The 16724-nt window shown below is 41.4% G+C and overlaps 2 protein-coding genes across 2 annotated transcripts; both read right to left on the reverse strand.

The window, feature by feature from the left end:
- Positions 1 to 1784: 1784 nt before the first annotated feature.
- Positions 1785 to 9864, reverse strand: LOC117267818 (kelch-like protein 24). The gene is made up of 12 exons (XM_033643843.2): positions 9760 to 9864; positions 9122 to 9424; positions 8914 to 9048; positions 8635 to 8826; positions 7016 to 7159; positions 5629 to 5815; positions 4969 to 5115; positions 4684 to 4812; positions 3285 to 3461; positions 3034 to 3180; positions 2767 to 2932; positions 1785 to 2636 (listed from the first exon to the last, which is right to left on the reverse strand). Exons 2-12 carry the CDS (start codon positions 9401 to 9403, stop codon positions 2480 to 2482), a joined length of 1863 nt encoding a protein of 620 aa, XP_033499734.1. The 5' UTR covers positions 9404 to 9424; positions 9760 to 9864; the 3' UTR covers positions 1785 to 2479.
- Positions 9865 to 10144: 280 nt separating this feature from the next.
- anks4b (ankyrin repeat and sterile alpha motif domain containing 4B) lies at positions 10145 to 15675 on the reverse strand. The gene is made up of 2 exons (XM_033644339.2): positions 15383 to 15675; positions 10145 to 13684 (listed from the first exon to the last, which is right to left on the reverse strand). The coding sequence occupies exons 1-2, from the start codon at positions 15541 to 15543 to the stop codon at positions 12550 to 12552; spliced, it is 1296 nt and encodes a 431-aa protein (XP_033500230.2). The 5' UTR covers positions 15544 to 15675; the 3' UTR covers positions 10145 to 12549.
- Between the last annotated feature and the right edge of the window lie 1049 nt (positions 15676 to 16724).

Genomic DNA, 16724 nt, shown 5'->3' on the forward strand with positions numbered 1-16724 from the left:
ACTTCTTGAAAAAGTCTTTGGCAATAAATGGTTTCTCAATATTGTTATTTAAATATAATCTTTCCCAATGTGCATATTGGCCCTTTTTTTACATTTTTTAACCTTTTCTGAACACAAATATATTTATCTTTATAAAACATGTCCATCAGTATTTCTTTAGCTGGTTTCCAGTGATAAGAACCATGATAGCGACTGACCTCTACATGCTATATCTCTACTTAAGAGGTACACTATGAAATACTGAGTCACATTATAAATAGTCAAATTTAGACTTTTTACTTGAAATCTAATTTACTGACCAAAAAAAGGTACTAATCCCGAAATCTTAAGTAAAAATGTTGACTTGCTGAGATTAAACATGCACCTTAAAGATACACTGTGGAGATTTCATTGCCTGATTCCAGACCTTTGAATCTGCCCACGCCACAAAGTTCAAGTTAAATGATTCATTTGGCATGATCTGACATGAAATAGCGGTTTCTTGGTTAACATAAAAAATGACCAAGCACCGCTGTGACTCGATTAGCTGGTCAACACCACGGCCCAGACTAACACTGTTGTCAAGCTGTGCACCGAGCCGATGAGGTATAACAACAGGAACAGTGAGCGCTATGGACAAGATAGACACTGTGATCAAGGCTGTTCTAATGTACTTAATGTCGCAGAGTTTTACTTTGCTTCAATCCACTCTTAAAGTAGCAGTATGGAGAAAGACTATCGATTGTTAAGTCACACTCCAGAGTCCTCAAAACCAACGCTTTGAGTGGCGGCTTTTGTGCGAGTAACAACCCATAGCGCCTGTTGACAGCCGAGGTATGAGACTCAACAATCAGCTATCTTTGCTCAGAATCGCATACTCCACCTTTACGACACCAGCTAGACAGTAATGTTGGCATGGCTACACATCAGCATGTACCTAAAATGACATTAGAGTTTTCTTATTTTGCTGTTTTACAATTAGCATTTTAAATCCTGCTTTGTTTAAATTTGTTTCTACTTGGCTGTTGATCTGTTTGATAATCTGAAACTGGGTAGGGTTGTGCATTGCATCACCTGTGCGTGTATGTGCATCCTTGAGCGTGAGATAAACAAAGGCGAACAGCTCCATCGTGTCAACAGTGGTCAGAAACTCCACAGAGAACCTTCAAGTTAAAACTATGACAAAATAAATCAAGACTGAGATAGTAATGGCAGCCACTACCAATTCGACCTTATATTAGCACAAAATTTGGAAAAATTACTGGAAAATTTCCTGAAAAATAATTAAAAAAAAAACAACTAAATCCTTTTAAATGCATTTTGTGGCCATTTTTTCCCTTTTTTAAAAAACATAATTTCCCCTTTCTCTTACTTTTCTTCTTCAGGTTATTTTTCTCATCATGTTTTATTGTTTTCGTGCAATTTGCAGGACATCTTTAGTCAAATTACTCATTGCCTTTCGCACGTTTCCGAAAGAAAACAAACAGATTTGCTCAGGTTTCAAAGATTGTAATGCTCGCCTTTCACGAGCATTTCAAAGATTGTAATGCTCGTGAAAGGCGTCTGAACAAGCTAACTGATGTCTACACTGGTTTCAAAAAGTTAAACATTTGAAGACTAGGCTTTCCATTATTAAAACAAATAAAATTTGCGGTGGTAATTGAACACAAACAAATGTAGCAGTCTATAAAAACAGGTATCACAGGGCTCTTGTATTACATTTAATGACATCATAAAAAGGTGTTTGTTTTTCTCATCACCCAAATATTTAAGGCTTTTTGTGAAAAAGGAAAAAAGCGGAGAAAAAGAATTAAACATTTTTATTAGAACCCACTCCATTTAAAATTCACTAAAATGCATGACGCACACTACGTTACAAAAATATACTCAACATATTACATGTAGCAAAGACAATCATTCAGAACGTACAAAGTGTAGTTACAAAACATCACTCACGTATAGACGACTTCTTCACAGGTGACCTTCGAAAATATTGACAGGTAGATTCTTTGGCCCACAGAGCATCTTTTCATAGAGTGAAATGTTTATCATTTTTTTAAAATATCCTTCTCACAGCTAGTCACACCCCAATAAATACGGCACATAAGAATACAAAAATACATTATGTTGGCTGAGAAAACCTTCACAGATCTGAGGCGCTCGGACATTAAAACAGTACCCTAAACAACTTCACATCAGACGGAGAGTGAGCTTAGACCGCTGTCAGACTGACGACTCAGTCAGCAGTTGCCACTTGAGATTCACGCACGACATTTCCTTTGTCACCACGCCAAAAGATGGGACCCGAGAGAGCAGACTCGTTCCACAAGCACTCCTTTAAAAAAACCACTTGCCGGTAACAGCTCAAACAGCTCTGTGCCAAATCCCAGGCGTCCCTTCTCAGTTTGCTGTTCTCGTCAGCTCTGAGCTTTGTAGTGCACCATCCCTAAACAAGGGTGTAAAAAATAACCACGGAAGTTTTCCTCCCCGACACCCTCGCTCAGTTGTCATTTGGCGTCCCGGGAAAGCTGTTTATGTGGAGGTCCTTCCTGAGTTGGAGGGACACGCAGCTGAGCCAGCTGCGACTGGTGGGCATCTCCCCGACGATCTCCCACGTGTCTGTCTCGTCACAGTACCTCTCGATAGTGTCGTGATATCTGCACGTAAAGGGTGATCAGCATTAGAGGAAAGGCTTTTTAAACACCATGAAGATTAGGCACATTAGTCCGATTTCACACACAATTCCTACTAAGGATAGATGGCCATGAGATTCATAAGAAACCTCACCTGTCCCAGCCTTCCTCTCCTCCCAGGACGTAGATCTTTCCATCCACCACAGCAGCACCGGGCCGATAGCGTCGTTCCTTCATGGGGGCGCACATGGTCCACTCGTTAGTCTTGGGGTTGTAACACTCCACCTTATCCGTGTTCTCTGTCGAGGCATGCCATCCACCTGGGAGAACAAGCGAGAGGTTTTACAGTCAGTGTCATCGTCCTCGTTACATCACAGTACTTGCTGCATTGCTGATGAGTGTTATAAGGTGTGCTGCATACCTATGACATAAATCTTTCCTTTGAGCGTGCAGGCAGCCGAGCCGGAGCGAGCGATCTGCATGGGGGCAACCTCCGTCCAAACACAAGTTTTAGGGTTGTACACCTGAGCGAGGTCTGTGCCGTCGCCGTCCTCCAGAACTGCACCACCTGCCAGGACAGAGTGAGGAGAAATTTACACCTAAATCTCCTCAATAAAAAGCACAACTTAAAGCAGAATGCGTGTGTGTGTGTGTGTAGCCTGTGTTTCCTACCAGTAACATAAAGCAGTCCGTCCAGGGCCACCACGGCAGGACTCGTGACGGCCATCTTGACAGACTCTGTGAACTGCCAGGAGTTGGTGTGAGGGTTGTAGCACTCCACAGAGTCCAGACGAGAGCGTCCCTCCCATCCTCCCACCGCATACACAAAGCCGTCCAGCATCACCAGGCCTGAGAGGAGTGAGAAAGAATAATCAAGTCACTAATGACAACCATTTACATATACATGAGATAGGCACCCATGATTTCACTTAAAGCTTCTTAAGGCCCGTGTCAGCTGCAAGAACAAAACTTAACATGACATTATGTGGAGCCATGGGAGTGCAGTAGCTCCGCACTGAAGCACTTAGTGCAGCTAAAACATACCATAAAATGCTCCTTTAAGAATTTGTTGGAGAAGAAGAAGATGAAGACAGAGAGTGAAGCACTTTGAGTGGTTGGAGGACTAAAAAGGCGCTATACAAGTGCAGGTCCATCTACCATCCATCCATTTCAGCAAGAATATGATCAGAAATTGGAGAGAAATTAACAGCATCAGCAACCAGTTTACATGTTTCCCTGACAACAGCGTGTAGCTTCATTTAGCAGGGAAGGCTATGTAATGTAAACGCTTGCAAAAACGTGCCTGGTGCAAATGACCATATAAAGATATGGCACACTTTGGCGTCATACGGTAGCCACAGAGAAACTGTTGGAAATGGGAGTGCTTGGAGGTGTTTGCTCACAGGGATTACTTCTACATAGGTTTTTGCGGGTCTGTTAAGGCAGCACAGGCAGAACCCTTCATGAGTTTAACCTTTTTCCTCAGCAGCAGTTTGTTGAGTTTGAGTTGCAGGGTGGAGAATTGAGGATCATCACACTCAAACCTTTTGATTAATTTGTGTTTGGATCAATGAGCTGATCAGATTGATGGATTAGAGGAGCAGCTGCTGCAGAGAGGGGTGAGAGCTTTATTTTGCTGGTTAGACTCAGTGTTGGACTGCTGGGTGTATCATTTCCATGGGAACACAGCTGGTTTAATGGAAAATGAAAGACAACCCTTAAAGTATATAAATGAATGGAACATTAAGTTTCACTTTCATTGCGTTTGGCGCTCTGCCATGAGACAGAGAAACACAGCTCAAAATAAATTTAAATGTGGTGGCAAATGCTGATGTGGCGAAGCGGCACAATTAAACCCTGTCACTTACTGAGCTTTGGCCACATTTAATACAAACATCCTTCATTGTAACACCATATATCAGACACAAAATATGGAAAAGCATATTAGGTCTCCTTAAACAGACACTGGCGGAAATTTGCTTCCATAGGAAGGTGATTTGAAGTAATTTGTGATGATGCAAGTTTTCTGTGCAGGACAGAAAAAGGTGTGGCTGTAATGAGACCGCCTTACCTAGCTCAGAGCGAGCGACATTCATGGGCGCCATCTCCATCCAGGAGTCGAAGCAGGGGTCGTAGCGCCACATCTCCCTGCTGGCTGAGCCGTCAGGAAACTCTCCTCCCGCCAAATACAGAGTGGAGTCTACAGAGACAGAGAGGAGGAGGAGGATGGAAAGAAACATGGTACTTGTCATGTGCACCACGTCTAAGCTTAGCTGTTGCTCATCATTAGGAGGAGGGGACAAATATGAATTGTCATCATGAATGAGTTTAACTGGACCTCACAATGTTTCCTCACCTGACACGACCAGCCCGTGTTTGCTCACGGCGAAGGGCAGGCAGGCCAGATTCTTCCACTGGTTCGTCACAGGATCGAAGCTCTCCACGCTGCGCAGCACCACCTTGTCGTCCTCCCCGCCAACTGTCACTATCACTTCAGCTGTCCCTGTTGCCATGGCAACAGGAGCAGAGGAACAGAGAGGAGTGAGCTGAGGCACGATGGCCTTTGGATAGATATTCATCCAAAAACAAAAAAAAAAAAAAAAAAAAAATCAGCCCCTGTAGGATCCAACGTGGTTGTGTGCGGGGCTGTAACTAATGACTGCTGCCATTTTAGATTAATCCCCCTTTGGCGATTAATTGTTTGGTCCATAAATTTAAAAAAAGCCTCTTACAATTTCTTAAAGCCCAAGTTGATGTATCCAAATGTCTCATTTTTTCCGACTGAGTCCAAAGCCCAAATCAAATCAATAACTGTCAGCTGCAGTGGTGTGTGAGCACAGTACAGAAACCAGATGTCTAAACAAAATGAGAGTGTCAATAAAATTCAAATTCTAACCTATGTCTTCTCTGCTAATTCTTCTAAGTGCAGGGGAAAAAAAGCCCACATAGATTGACAGCGATGTAAAGATACAGCCTCTCTCAATAATGAAAATGCATGCGATGCGACTGCGCTCACCTGTGGATCTGCGCGGCCTCGCTCTGGGGCAGTAGAGCTCTCCACGGCGGTCCTTTAGCAGCAGGTAGTCCTTGGCCTCAGAGATGAGCTTCTGGCATCCCTGGTTCTCCTTCACCACATCCAGAGACTCGATCACATCGTGGAGGTAGTAGGGGCTGATGAGAGGCAGTCGGATATGTTCGAGGACCTTGGGGGAATGAATAAAGGGAAAGAAATCTGAAGTACTGTCACTTTCACCGTTATAATTCCTTGCTGGAAAGTCAAACGTATGATGCTTTTTTTAACCTGATCCTTTAAAAGCAAAAGGTTGCCATTTTGGGAAATACACTTACTCGCCTTACATAAGAGGACTGATACCACTCACTTAATGCATGTTAAATGAAATTTAAAGCTACATCCAGGAGCTGGTTAGTTTAGCATAAACACCGGACAAGTCACCAGGAAGTGATTAAAAGGGGTAGAAAACACTTCATAAAAGCATGACTAGTCATGTAAAACCTTTTTTTTTTTTTTTAAACAGAATAACATGCTACTTAATAAGTCTCAGAGGTACTGGTAGGTGGATTTACCGTTGAACAGAGCCAGGCTAGTTGTTCTGGTCTTTGTGCTAAGCTAAGCTATGAAGCTGCTGGCTGTAGTGAAGTCTTCCTCTAAGTTCTGACTCTCAGCAAGAACATGAATGAGTGCATTTCTCAGGGTGGGAGTCACCAGAGGCTCGACTATATGATATAATCATGATACCATATTATTGAGATTTTAAATGTTTTGCGATATGCTGAGTATTGCAGTAACAGATATTGTGATATACTGCAATTTAATCTTTTTTTTAAAAAAAGTTTAAGTTTTGTCCTTAAAGGGAAAATTTGTGTTATTTCATAAGAGAAAGTTTTAAAGATTAAGTTTCTCACTTCCTTTTATTGCAGAAAACTGTATCCAGCGGACTAAAAAAGCAAATGATTTTATTATTCTAGTTGGCTAGCAAAAGTTTAACTTGTATCTGCAATACTAATGATTTATATGATAAAAAAAATCAATACGTGGCGTCCATGAATCGACAATATTTCTACACAAAGTATCGCAACACTATACTGTATTGATTCTTCCCTCTCCCCTACCCATTTCCTAAAAAGCTGAACTATTCCTTTTAAGACTGACTATCTGCTGATATCCGGTCTGATCGGATTATTTATTTTTATAATATCTTAATTTTTCAGTAATACAGCTGCACAAACACTGTGCATACTCAGGCTGCACATCATCTCCATGGAAAAACAGTAGTTTCAATCAAGAAGAGACAGTAAGATTAAGATATGTACCATGGAGGTGGTGGCAGGGGGCATTATAACATGGCTACAGACAGAAATACCCAGAGCTTGTGCAAACTCACCTTTTCAAAGCTCTGTTTGCGAGAGCTACATTTATTCAGCCACGACATGGCGGCCTCAAACACCATCTCCTCTTGAGGCACATTGAGATGATCGCTGGCAATGATTTCTGTCAGCTTGTCCACGCACAGAGACTGAAACTCCTCCTGGTGGGGAAAAGAAAACACCAAAAGAATGAAGTGTGAAAGATCTGCTTTGTGGACAGACTCCCTATTCACAGGAGCTAATCACCTGTAGGCTGCAGTGTGGCTGCTGACAGGCAGGTAGATTATCTTTGTTAAGCCCCTTTCCCACATGAAACCCACAAAAGTGACAGCTTTAATTATCCTGGTGAGGCACTAGTGGCATGTGTGAAGACTGTGTTGGGTGAATCTGATGATAGTGTTCATGATGAGCCCTTTAATTTATCCAGGGAAAACTGACTGGATTAAACTCTCCTTTCCATTTTTGTTGATAGAGTTGGTTCTGAGGAAATATTTGAAAATCAGTGTAAAGATTTTTCGACTGTCAGAGACACGTATACACATGTGGCTGTAAAAGCTCCCTAAAATTTTTATTAATTTAAAATATGCTATTTTTATCCTGATAACTTGTTTTGTCTGACCAGTCCAAACCCCAAATATATCTAACTTACAATAATACAGTATATGAAACAAAGAATAGCAGCGAACGCCTCACTTTGCCACCTCGGTTTGGCATTTCCACTTCATAAATGACTTATATGACAATTCATGTTCAAATAAATGCATCGACTAATCCTTTCAGATCTAATTTAATCAACTAGATTAGCCAAAAACAGACATTCCCATCTGGTTATTTCATCTATAAACTGTTGCCTACAGCGTGATAGACTTTATCCATATTGCCCAACAGGCAGTGTCCATCTTCAACAATGATTCCCCCCCAAAAAAATCAGCATTAATAAAAACAGAATGCAATGATCTCTAAATCCTTTTAAACCTACTTTCAATAGGAGACAGTACAGTGATACAGTTTTTGTCACTACAATGACAAGATACTTAGTGTATAAGCTGCTAAACTTTTTTTTCTGTAAATATGCACTCATAATGAATTTGTTGCCTGCAAAAAGTTAGGACAGGAACATGTTTACCACTGTGTTATATCACCTTTTTTTAAAACCACACTGCATAAGTGTTTGGGAACTGAGGACACTAATAGCTGAAGTTTTGAAAGTGAAACGCTCTCCCATTCTTGCTTGATATATGACCTCAGTTGCTCAACAGTCTGAAGGTCTCTGTTATTGTATTTTTAGCTTCATAATGCGCCACACATTTTAAATAGCAGACAGGTTTAAACTGCAGTCAGGCCAGTCTAGTGCCTGGCTGCACTGCCTGGCTGGTTTTTCATGCAGTACCACCTGAGAGGTCAAAGGTCACAGGCATTCAGTGTTGGTTTTCAGCCTTGCCCCTTACATGCAGAGATTTCTCTACATTCAATTGACTATAGCTCGAACAAGATAGGCAAATCATTGAATTCTGTTTTTAGTTAGGTTCCAGCATTTTGGAATCAGGCTGCGTTTGACCGCTTTTGCAAATACAGCCATGTACTAGAGTCAATAGTGACATACTTACATATCAATAGGTCTCAATCAGGCTCTCACCTGCTGAGAAACACTGGTGAAGTGCTCGTGAATGTAGTCCATGCTGCGTTTCTCCAGCACCTTACAAGAATGGGCCTCGGCAAAGCAGTGGATCCCCACACAGTTCATCTCATCCATCTGACGCTCCATAAATTGACAACAGGCCTCTCGAACAGCCATCACATCCAGCAGGTTGGCTGCTGCCAGCAGAGCCTGGACGCAAATGTGATTGGTTTTTAGAACACACACGCTTTGATGAAGGATGGTGTGAAGGAGAAAAGATAAGCGCTGATACTTTACCTGAACATTTGCTTTAGAAATGTAGACCTCTGATGTGTAGGCGTAGCTCACCAGCATGCCAATCATCTGAGGCTCAACACCATTGATGGCAACACGCTCCTGTTTGGACTCGATCAGGTCAGTGGAGAACATTGCCTGAGGAGACAAAATGAACATCAGGACATTTTGTGCCTGTCACTGACATGACTGTGAGGGGAGCTGTGTTTACCTGGAAGTAGGAGCTGAAGGAGGCCAGCACGATGCGATGGCAGGGGAACTCCTGTCCTCCACAGCACAGGGTCACATCACAGAAGGCGTTGTTGAGCCGCAGGCTGTTGAGGCCCTGCAGGACAGTGTTGGGGTGCCTGGACTCCACAAATAGATAGTCCTCGCTGCTCAGGGAGGCTGCGGGCGCGGCAGCAGCGGCGCTGGCGTCCTCCTGGATCGGGAAGGTGACGTTTATAGTGGACGGTGAAGGCAAACCGGCGTTGACGGCGATTATTTCAGCCATGTCTCACTACTCTAGGCAAGCCTGGGAGGTGAGTGGAGGTAAAGAAGACAAGACAGTTAGGACGGCTAATTCACACTTTAGATAAATAAACGACTTTAACATTAGCTGGTCGAGTACTTCTCAGTAAGTTAGCTTTAATTTAAGAGTGACGTTTGTAAAAGTAGCGGGAGAAGCAACAAGGCGGAGAGACGACCTGAGATTGACTATCAGTTAACGTTAGCCTACTAATGAGGCTTAGCGGCACCGAGGAGCCGTTAGCTCTCGAGACAAACTAATCCGCCGTAGCACGAGACTACTCAGCAGGTACACACAGGTGACATTAAACGTTCAGAAGCTGTGACAATTAAGCACATTACCTGTAAGACATAATCGTGACCGCTATTGAGCGAGCCCAATCTCCCCACACACAGTTAGATGAACGTTACGGTCAGCGTTTAAAGCCTCTCACCGGAAGTCCCGCCCACAGGGCAAGAGCTATCACCGCCGAGTACTTCCGGCTTTGCTTCAGGACCCGCGCCACACCAATACATTTTTGAAAAATAATAACATTGACTCAGAAATTTCTCTTTGCTGGGCAAATGTAGCGTTTGGTATCTATAATAACAATAATGAAAAATATATAAAAATGTATGTGGTCAATTTAATTATTTTTAAGCAAAATATCTCACATATTTAATCATATATTTATGATACAAATATACATATTAATACAGTCTATGGAATCATAGTCATAGACCCAAATTCAGCCATTCTAAACCTTTATTTATAGCATTTGAAAATGAATCTAAACAGTACATTAAAGGTCCAGTGTGCAGGATTTAGGGGCAGCTATTATCCGAAACGGTAGCCTATATATGTATGTGTATTTAAAAAGGGGCAATGCACATTAAATAATATGACACACTTAAGTCAGGAAAATGTGCCAGATTTAGCCTTACAAGCTCATTTTCGTCTGCAGTCCCTGGCAGGTTGATGGTATATGTGTATATAAAGAAAAAGACATTAAAATAATATACAGAAGCACAGATAAAAGCAGATAGGATATATGGTATGTCCATAGAAGGCCACATAAGCACAGAGCAAGCTATAACCATATACAAAAGCACATAGCAAAGCACATTAGCAAAAACAACAAGACATAAGCACTATTACTAAAACAATGACACTCCACCAAAAACAATAAGAACGTACTATACAAAAGTACAACATAAAATGCAACATAGACCAAAACACATAGCCACAAACAAACACACAAAAACACAATAAGCAAGACAGTCACATAACCATAAGGCTTTTTGATGAGGGAACCAGGGAGACGCTAACTCCTGTATCGGCCTACAGACATCATCCCTGGAGTGGAGCTCCTTCATAGTCTGCTATATTGTATTACAGTAGCGGGATTTATCTTGTGTGGGGGAGCAATAACTTATAGGCTATCAGGGGGCTTATAGCTATGTCCTGTCACCTTCTGTCATTCATATTTTTCACAAAATCACAGTAACAGTATTTTATTTTGGGGGGTAAAAACTGAACAACTCAACCATGTGTGCATTGCTGGTTATTGCCTTCTCATGAGCCAAAATCACCATCAAATCTATTTTTTTCTGATGCACCAGCTGCCTCTTCATAATCTCTAGCCACAAAGTAGATGCTTGAACACATTTCCAAATGATTAAGCCTAATTTTTGTTATTTTGTTATTTTGTTTACCTAGAATTAGACAATTTTTTTATGCACAATAATATGCCGTCAACTTGGTGAATTTCTTTCTTTATTTGTCTGTTTTCCTCACTTGCAGTAAATTGAGCTATTTTGACCACTGGTTTTTTACCATACCTTGTGGGGACCAACTTTTCAGTCCACAAATGGAAGTTTAGTCCCACCAATATAATGAATACGAGATCAAACAGACACACACATATGGATCAGAGAATATTAGATCAGATACTTTTTTTTTATTAGATTTTATTTATTTGAAAATTAGTGTTTGTTGCTTGTCAAAATTATCATAAAAAGCATGACAATATAGATTCAGATTTAGCTGCTAATATTATAATTTTATTGTCTTTCCAGAGGCTATTGTTGATATTGTAAGTCCTTGACACACCTGTTATGCTGTTTAAAAATTGGCTCATTTCTTAAAGTTGTTGCTGAGAGAGATTGCTGAATCATCTTTATTTAACAAAGAAAATCAAACTCTTTGCTGTCTTTACAAAAGATACAGACTCATTTTTGGTGGCAATTAAGCAAAATCACACAGAAGGAGTGGTGTTGTACTGAACATCATCACGACTGTGATCAGGACGTAGGCACGCAGCCACGGGCCAAAAGAGGACAATAATAAGTGACAATACATTATGATTTGTTTGTTTATTTAATGGACAGCATGGTGGTGTAGTGGTTAGCACTGTCGCCTGACAGCAAGAGGGTTCTTGATTCAGTTCCAGGAGGGAGCCCTTCTGTGCGGAGTTTGCATGTTCTTCTCGTGTCAGCGTGGGTTTTCTCCGGGTACTCCGGCTTCCTCCCACAGTCCAAAGACATGCAGCTTAATTGGTGACTCTAAATTGTCCATAGGTGTGAATGTGAGTGTGAATGGTTGTCTGTCTCTATGTGTCAGCCCTGTGATAGTCTGGCGACCTGTCCAGGGTGTACCCTGCCTCTTGCCCAGTGTCAGCTGGGATAGGCTCCAGCCCCCTGCAACCCTCAAGAGGATAAGTGGTTACGAAAATGGATAGATGTTTATTTACATATTTATTTCGCTCCGCCAACACAAATAGTTCTGCAGCTGTACTGGGACTGGACTGTTGTTAAGCAACACATAAACCTTCATGCACACTTGCATCCTGGAGGTTTGCAGTGAAGTATCCATGTTTCTTTCCCTCCCTTTTGTCCTCTTCTGACGACCATTTATAATTTAACCCAAATGCTGTTTGTGGAGATATGTTTACCTTTGTGGTGCAAGGTCTGGTAATGGTTGATTTAATTAAGGGTTTAGAACAATTGTAAAGGGGAGTAATACACACATAGTTAAAGTTCTAGTACGGTTATACTCTATATCGGCGCTCATTGAATGCCGTCAGTCCAATTAAATTGGTTGGAACTGTTGCATTAATGGGATTATATACCACTGTCCATGTGTTTTTTAGATCACAAACAGCTGTCCTTTATCTTGCCAGGTGTCTCCAGTGCGTTCTTTCTGCGAGCAACAGCTTCCAGGATCTTCTTCCTTGGTCCCAGCTGGATGCGAATGCCTTTTAGGTCTTCATCAGAGCAGAGCATCAGCGCCTCCAGGTCTAGGTGCTCTCTGCTGAATGCAAGAGCAAACTCTGGCAAGGAGATGGCAGATAAGAACACATCCAGAGGAGAGGTTTCCTCATCATCATCATCATCCAGTCCCAGATCTTCCTGATCCCAGGGCAAATCGGTGTCACCGTTCCCCTCGAAGCCGGCGGCATCCTCCTCTGCCTCAAATAACTCGTTCTGAACGAGGTAGCCGAGACTTTCGTTGGTTCCGCTGGGGATGTCCTCCGACTCCAGCCCCATCTTCTTCATGAAAATCAGACCTCCAAGGCCGGGCCGGTTGAAGATAGACTGTTTGACTTGGCCTGGTTCATCATTGTCATAGTCGTCGAAGTCTGCCATTCCTTCTTCATCTAACATGCTCTCATCCTGCTCATTGAAGACACCCAGAAACTCCGGCTGTTCTGACGCTACACTCTCCTGTTTGAGGAAAATAACATTCCCATCTCCTCCTGCGCTCTGCAGCGTGCCTTTATCTTTCTTCCCAAGTTTCTTCTGGAGCGTGCCTTTAACCCTGGCTGTAAGGGAGCCAGATTTATCAGCAGCAATAAGCTTGGAGAACTGCTCATTAACACCGGACATGTTGCCACCATCTGAGAGTGCTGACGCCAAGCTGGCCTCTGAGACAGGCCCAGTATTGCCAGCTCCACGCTGCATTTTATCCATCTTGCTCTGGTGTTTCTTCTTCACCTTCTCACAGAGTTTCACACGCTTCTCCGCTTCTTTGACGGCCTCCTTCTTTAGATTGGCAACCTTCTTGGGATTTTGGTTGGTCTGCTGTGAGGCGGCAACATCCAGGAACCGCACGCAGTCCATGCGGTCACGAGAGGCAGCGACATCCATTGCTGTGTGGTGTTCATTGTCCAGTGCAAAAAGGTTGGCACCAAAGTTGACCAGAAAGCTGAGGATGTGCATGTGGCCATTGGCTGCAGCGTGGTGCAATGGTGTGTTTCCCCAGATGTCACTCCTGTTGGGGTCTCCTCTGTGTGACACAAAAGAAAGATTCGATTTAAAGTAATGATCTGCAACTTTTTATTTTTTAGCCACTCTCTATCACAATTGAATCATTTCATCCCCACTCAACTTCGTGGAGCGCTAAACTAGAAGTAGCCAGCTTGGCCGGCAGAAGTCTCTGGTGCACCTACTACATGAGCTGCACAGTGCAGAAGCAGTGTGGATTAAGGTTGTGTGGGTCCACCCACAGCCCGCAGGTGGGGCAGTTCGGGTAAACTTATTAGAAAATACTGGGGGTGTTGGGCAGGCGGGGCATGAAGTGACAAAGCAGCATTCTGAGTTAAGTTATTAATAACTTACAGAAATGTGCAATAATAATAATTTTTTTTATGTGATTACAAACTAATGAGAACATTGTTCTAAATATTATGTATCATCATTTCTGTCAAAGATGCACATAGATCCCATTTACTAGAACTTTAAGTTAAGCTAGTTATCTTAGCTTAGCGCATAGCTTGGCTGTGTCTTGGCAGGGATCAGTAACTTCCCAGAGTCTCCGCTGGTTGCCTGGCAACTGTTCCTAGCCCTAAAAGTTCAACACATAACCTTTGAATACCCACAAAGTGTTGTTTTGACACTTTTGTACAAAGTAAAAGAACAGGATATATGGTGTTAATTAGCTTTAGAGGTGCTGGTACATTCTGTTATATTTGGACAGAGCCAGCTAGCTTTATCCCTTAGCTTCCATTCTCCATGCTAAGCTAAGCTAACGGGCTGCAGCCTCCAGGTCCAGCTATATATTTACAGAAATGATCAATCCTTTCATCCAGCTCTGACCAAGAGTAAGTGCATTTACTAAACATATAAAATGTAGTCCTTTAAATGTAGGGTAAGAATTAACATAAAGTGTTTCAAAATAAACTCACAGCATTGTACGTACCACCAAACATGGCTGTACATAATTGGTAAACTATTAAGATTTAAAGTCCTCCAGTGCTGTGCGTCATTGTCACAGCCATAAAAATCTTGATTGCTGTATCTAAGCAACAACTTCTCATAAATTCCAATGACCAAAGCGGAAAAGCTTCAGTTATTTTTGGCCACGTAAGTGAGGCATGTGTTACGCCCTACTAAATATCCTCCAAACATCTTTGCTGAACTTTATTTTTCAGTTAGAATGCTGCTCTAGATTTAAGCCTGTCTTTTGTTGTGTTGAATGAAGAATGGATGTGGGGGTGGTGGGGGACAGATAAAGAGCTCTTTTGTTTTACAGGGCAGCTTTGGCTGATTAAACATTTGGCTCTTCTCACGGAAGAGTGGAATTAAGTTTTAGCTCATTATATCATGACATGTGAACACCATCTTGTGTTGTCAAATCCCAGATGACATCCAAAATAACTGATGCTATGCATAAGAAAAATGCTTAAAACACATTATTTTTCAGTCATAAATTTCATTGGATAATATGTTAACCTTTGCTCAGTGAACACTATTTATGGTTCTACTGTAGATTTTAGTTTTGTTTAATTTTAGGGCATTATACATACAATACTGTAGCAAGATTTGCAACAAAATGTACATATTTCTATGTCTTAGTATGAAAACAAAGCCAAAAATCAAACATTTTAGTAATTATAAAGGGCTGAGATAATAATTATGGAGCTAAAGCTTGTTGTGGTATATTGAGATGAAGCACAGGCCATAGATAGGAGTGTGTCATACTTACTCTCTGCTGCATATGAGCTGAAGAGCATCGACATGTCCGTGGAAAGCAGCCAGTAAGGTGGGAGTCATGCCATCCTCGTCCGCAGTGTTCAGGTCCTTCCTCGTGGCCTCCTTCAAGAGGTCCAAGTTTCCATCAATCGCTGCTTTGTGGTACCTCGACATCTCTTCAAAAGAACAGAAAAGGTCCAAACAAATCTGGCACTTTCTTTCACTCTTTCCCCCCCAACAGTCCTGTCAGATGCACAGACTGAGTCGACCACAAACCCCGAGCAAACAAAGTGATCACTGGGCGTCAACATATCAGCAGCAGCTCAGAGCCATAAAACAAAAGCAAAGTCCAGGTCACTGCTGTCAGCTGCACAATTTCACCATTACTGCTTGAGATCATCATCAAGAGTTATTTAGAGCTTAATTATTAAATGCGAACACAGCAAGATTTCCAGTGTTACACGTTTGAGGCACGTTTCCTGCAACTTTATAATGCTTGTTTTTATTTTAACAGCTATAGCTACTACGTACAGATTAAGATTTAACATATAAATGACAATGACCTTATAAAATATGATTTTAAAGTACATAAAACTAAAAGTTAAAATAACCTTCACCTCAACCAGCTATAATGTTAAAGATATAGTCCAACAAACGTACTATAAAATATTATAACACACTGCATAGTGACTCATTATGTATATTTAAAGAATCTTTCTGTTGAAGGACTTTTAATTGTTTTGGAATATTTTAGATATTTTCAGTGGTGACCGTTATCAAGATAATTCAGGGGAGGGAGAGTGGAGTCAGTTGGTACAGGGGGACAGTTGGGGCAGAAAAGAAATGCCTATGCTATTCACCATGCTCATACTCAGCCACACCCTGTTCACTTTCAAACACAAAGTGGAGAACTTTTTTTTCTCCAAATATCTAATCAATTTAGGAAAAAAAAAATTTTTTACAAATGTTTTCAAAGAAATGTGTGAAGTGACATTGTAAATATAAGGTGTTCACATTAGACATTTAAAGGATTGTAGATCGATAGTTCAAACACACACATATAAATACATATATGCAGTCCAGTCCTATGAACAGATGAGATACTGCGCAGAGCCCTCAAATTCCCAGGCCTCTGGTAGAGGACGTGAGCATAAGGAAGACACAGGTGATTCAGATATATAGGTATATATATATATATATATATATATATATATATATATATATATATATATATATATATATATATAATTTTTGTTTTTTTAACTTTATTTTGAACAACAATTAAATAGGTTAAAAGCAAAATCCTTGCTTTAAATACCACACTGTAAAAATATTCCATTCTTCATGTAAAAGCC

The sequence above is a fragment of the Epinephelus lanceolatus genome, chromosome 18 (genome assembly GCF_041903045.1).
Source record: "Epinephelus lanceolatus isolate andai-2023 chromosome 18, ASM4190304v1, whole genome shotgun sequence".
In the NCBI taxonomy this organism is placed as follows: domain Eukaryota; kingdom Metazoa; phylum Chordata; class Actinopteri; order Perciformes; family Serranidae; genus Epinephelus; species Epinephelus lanceolatus.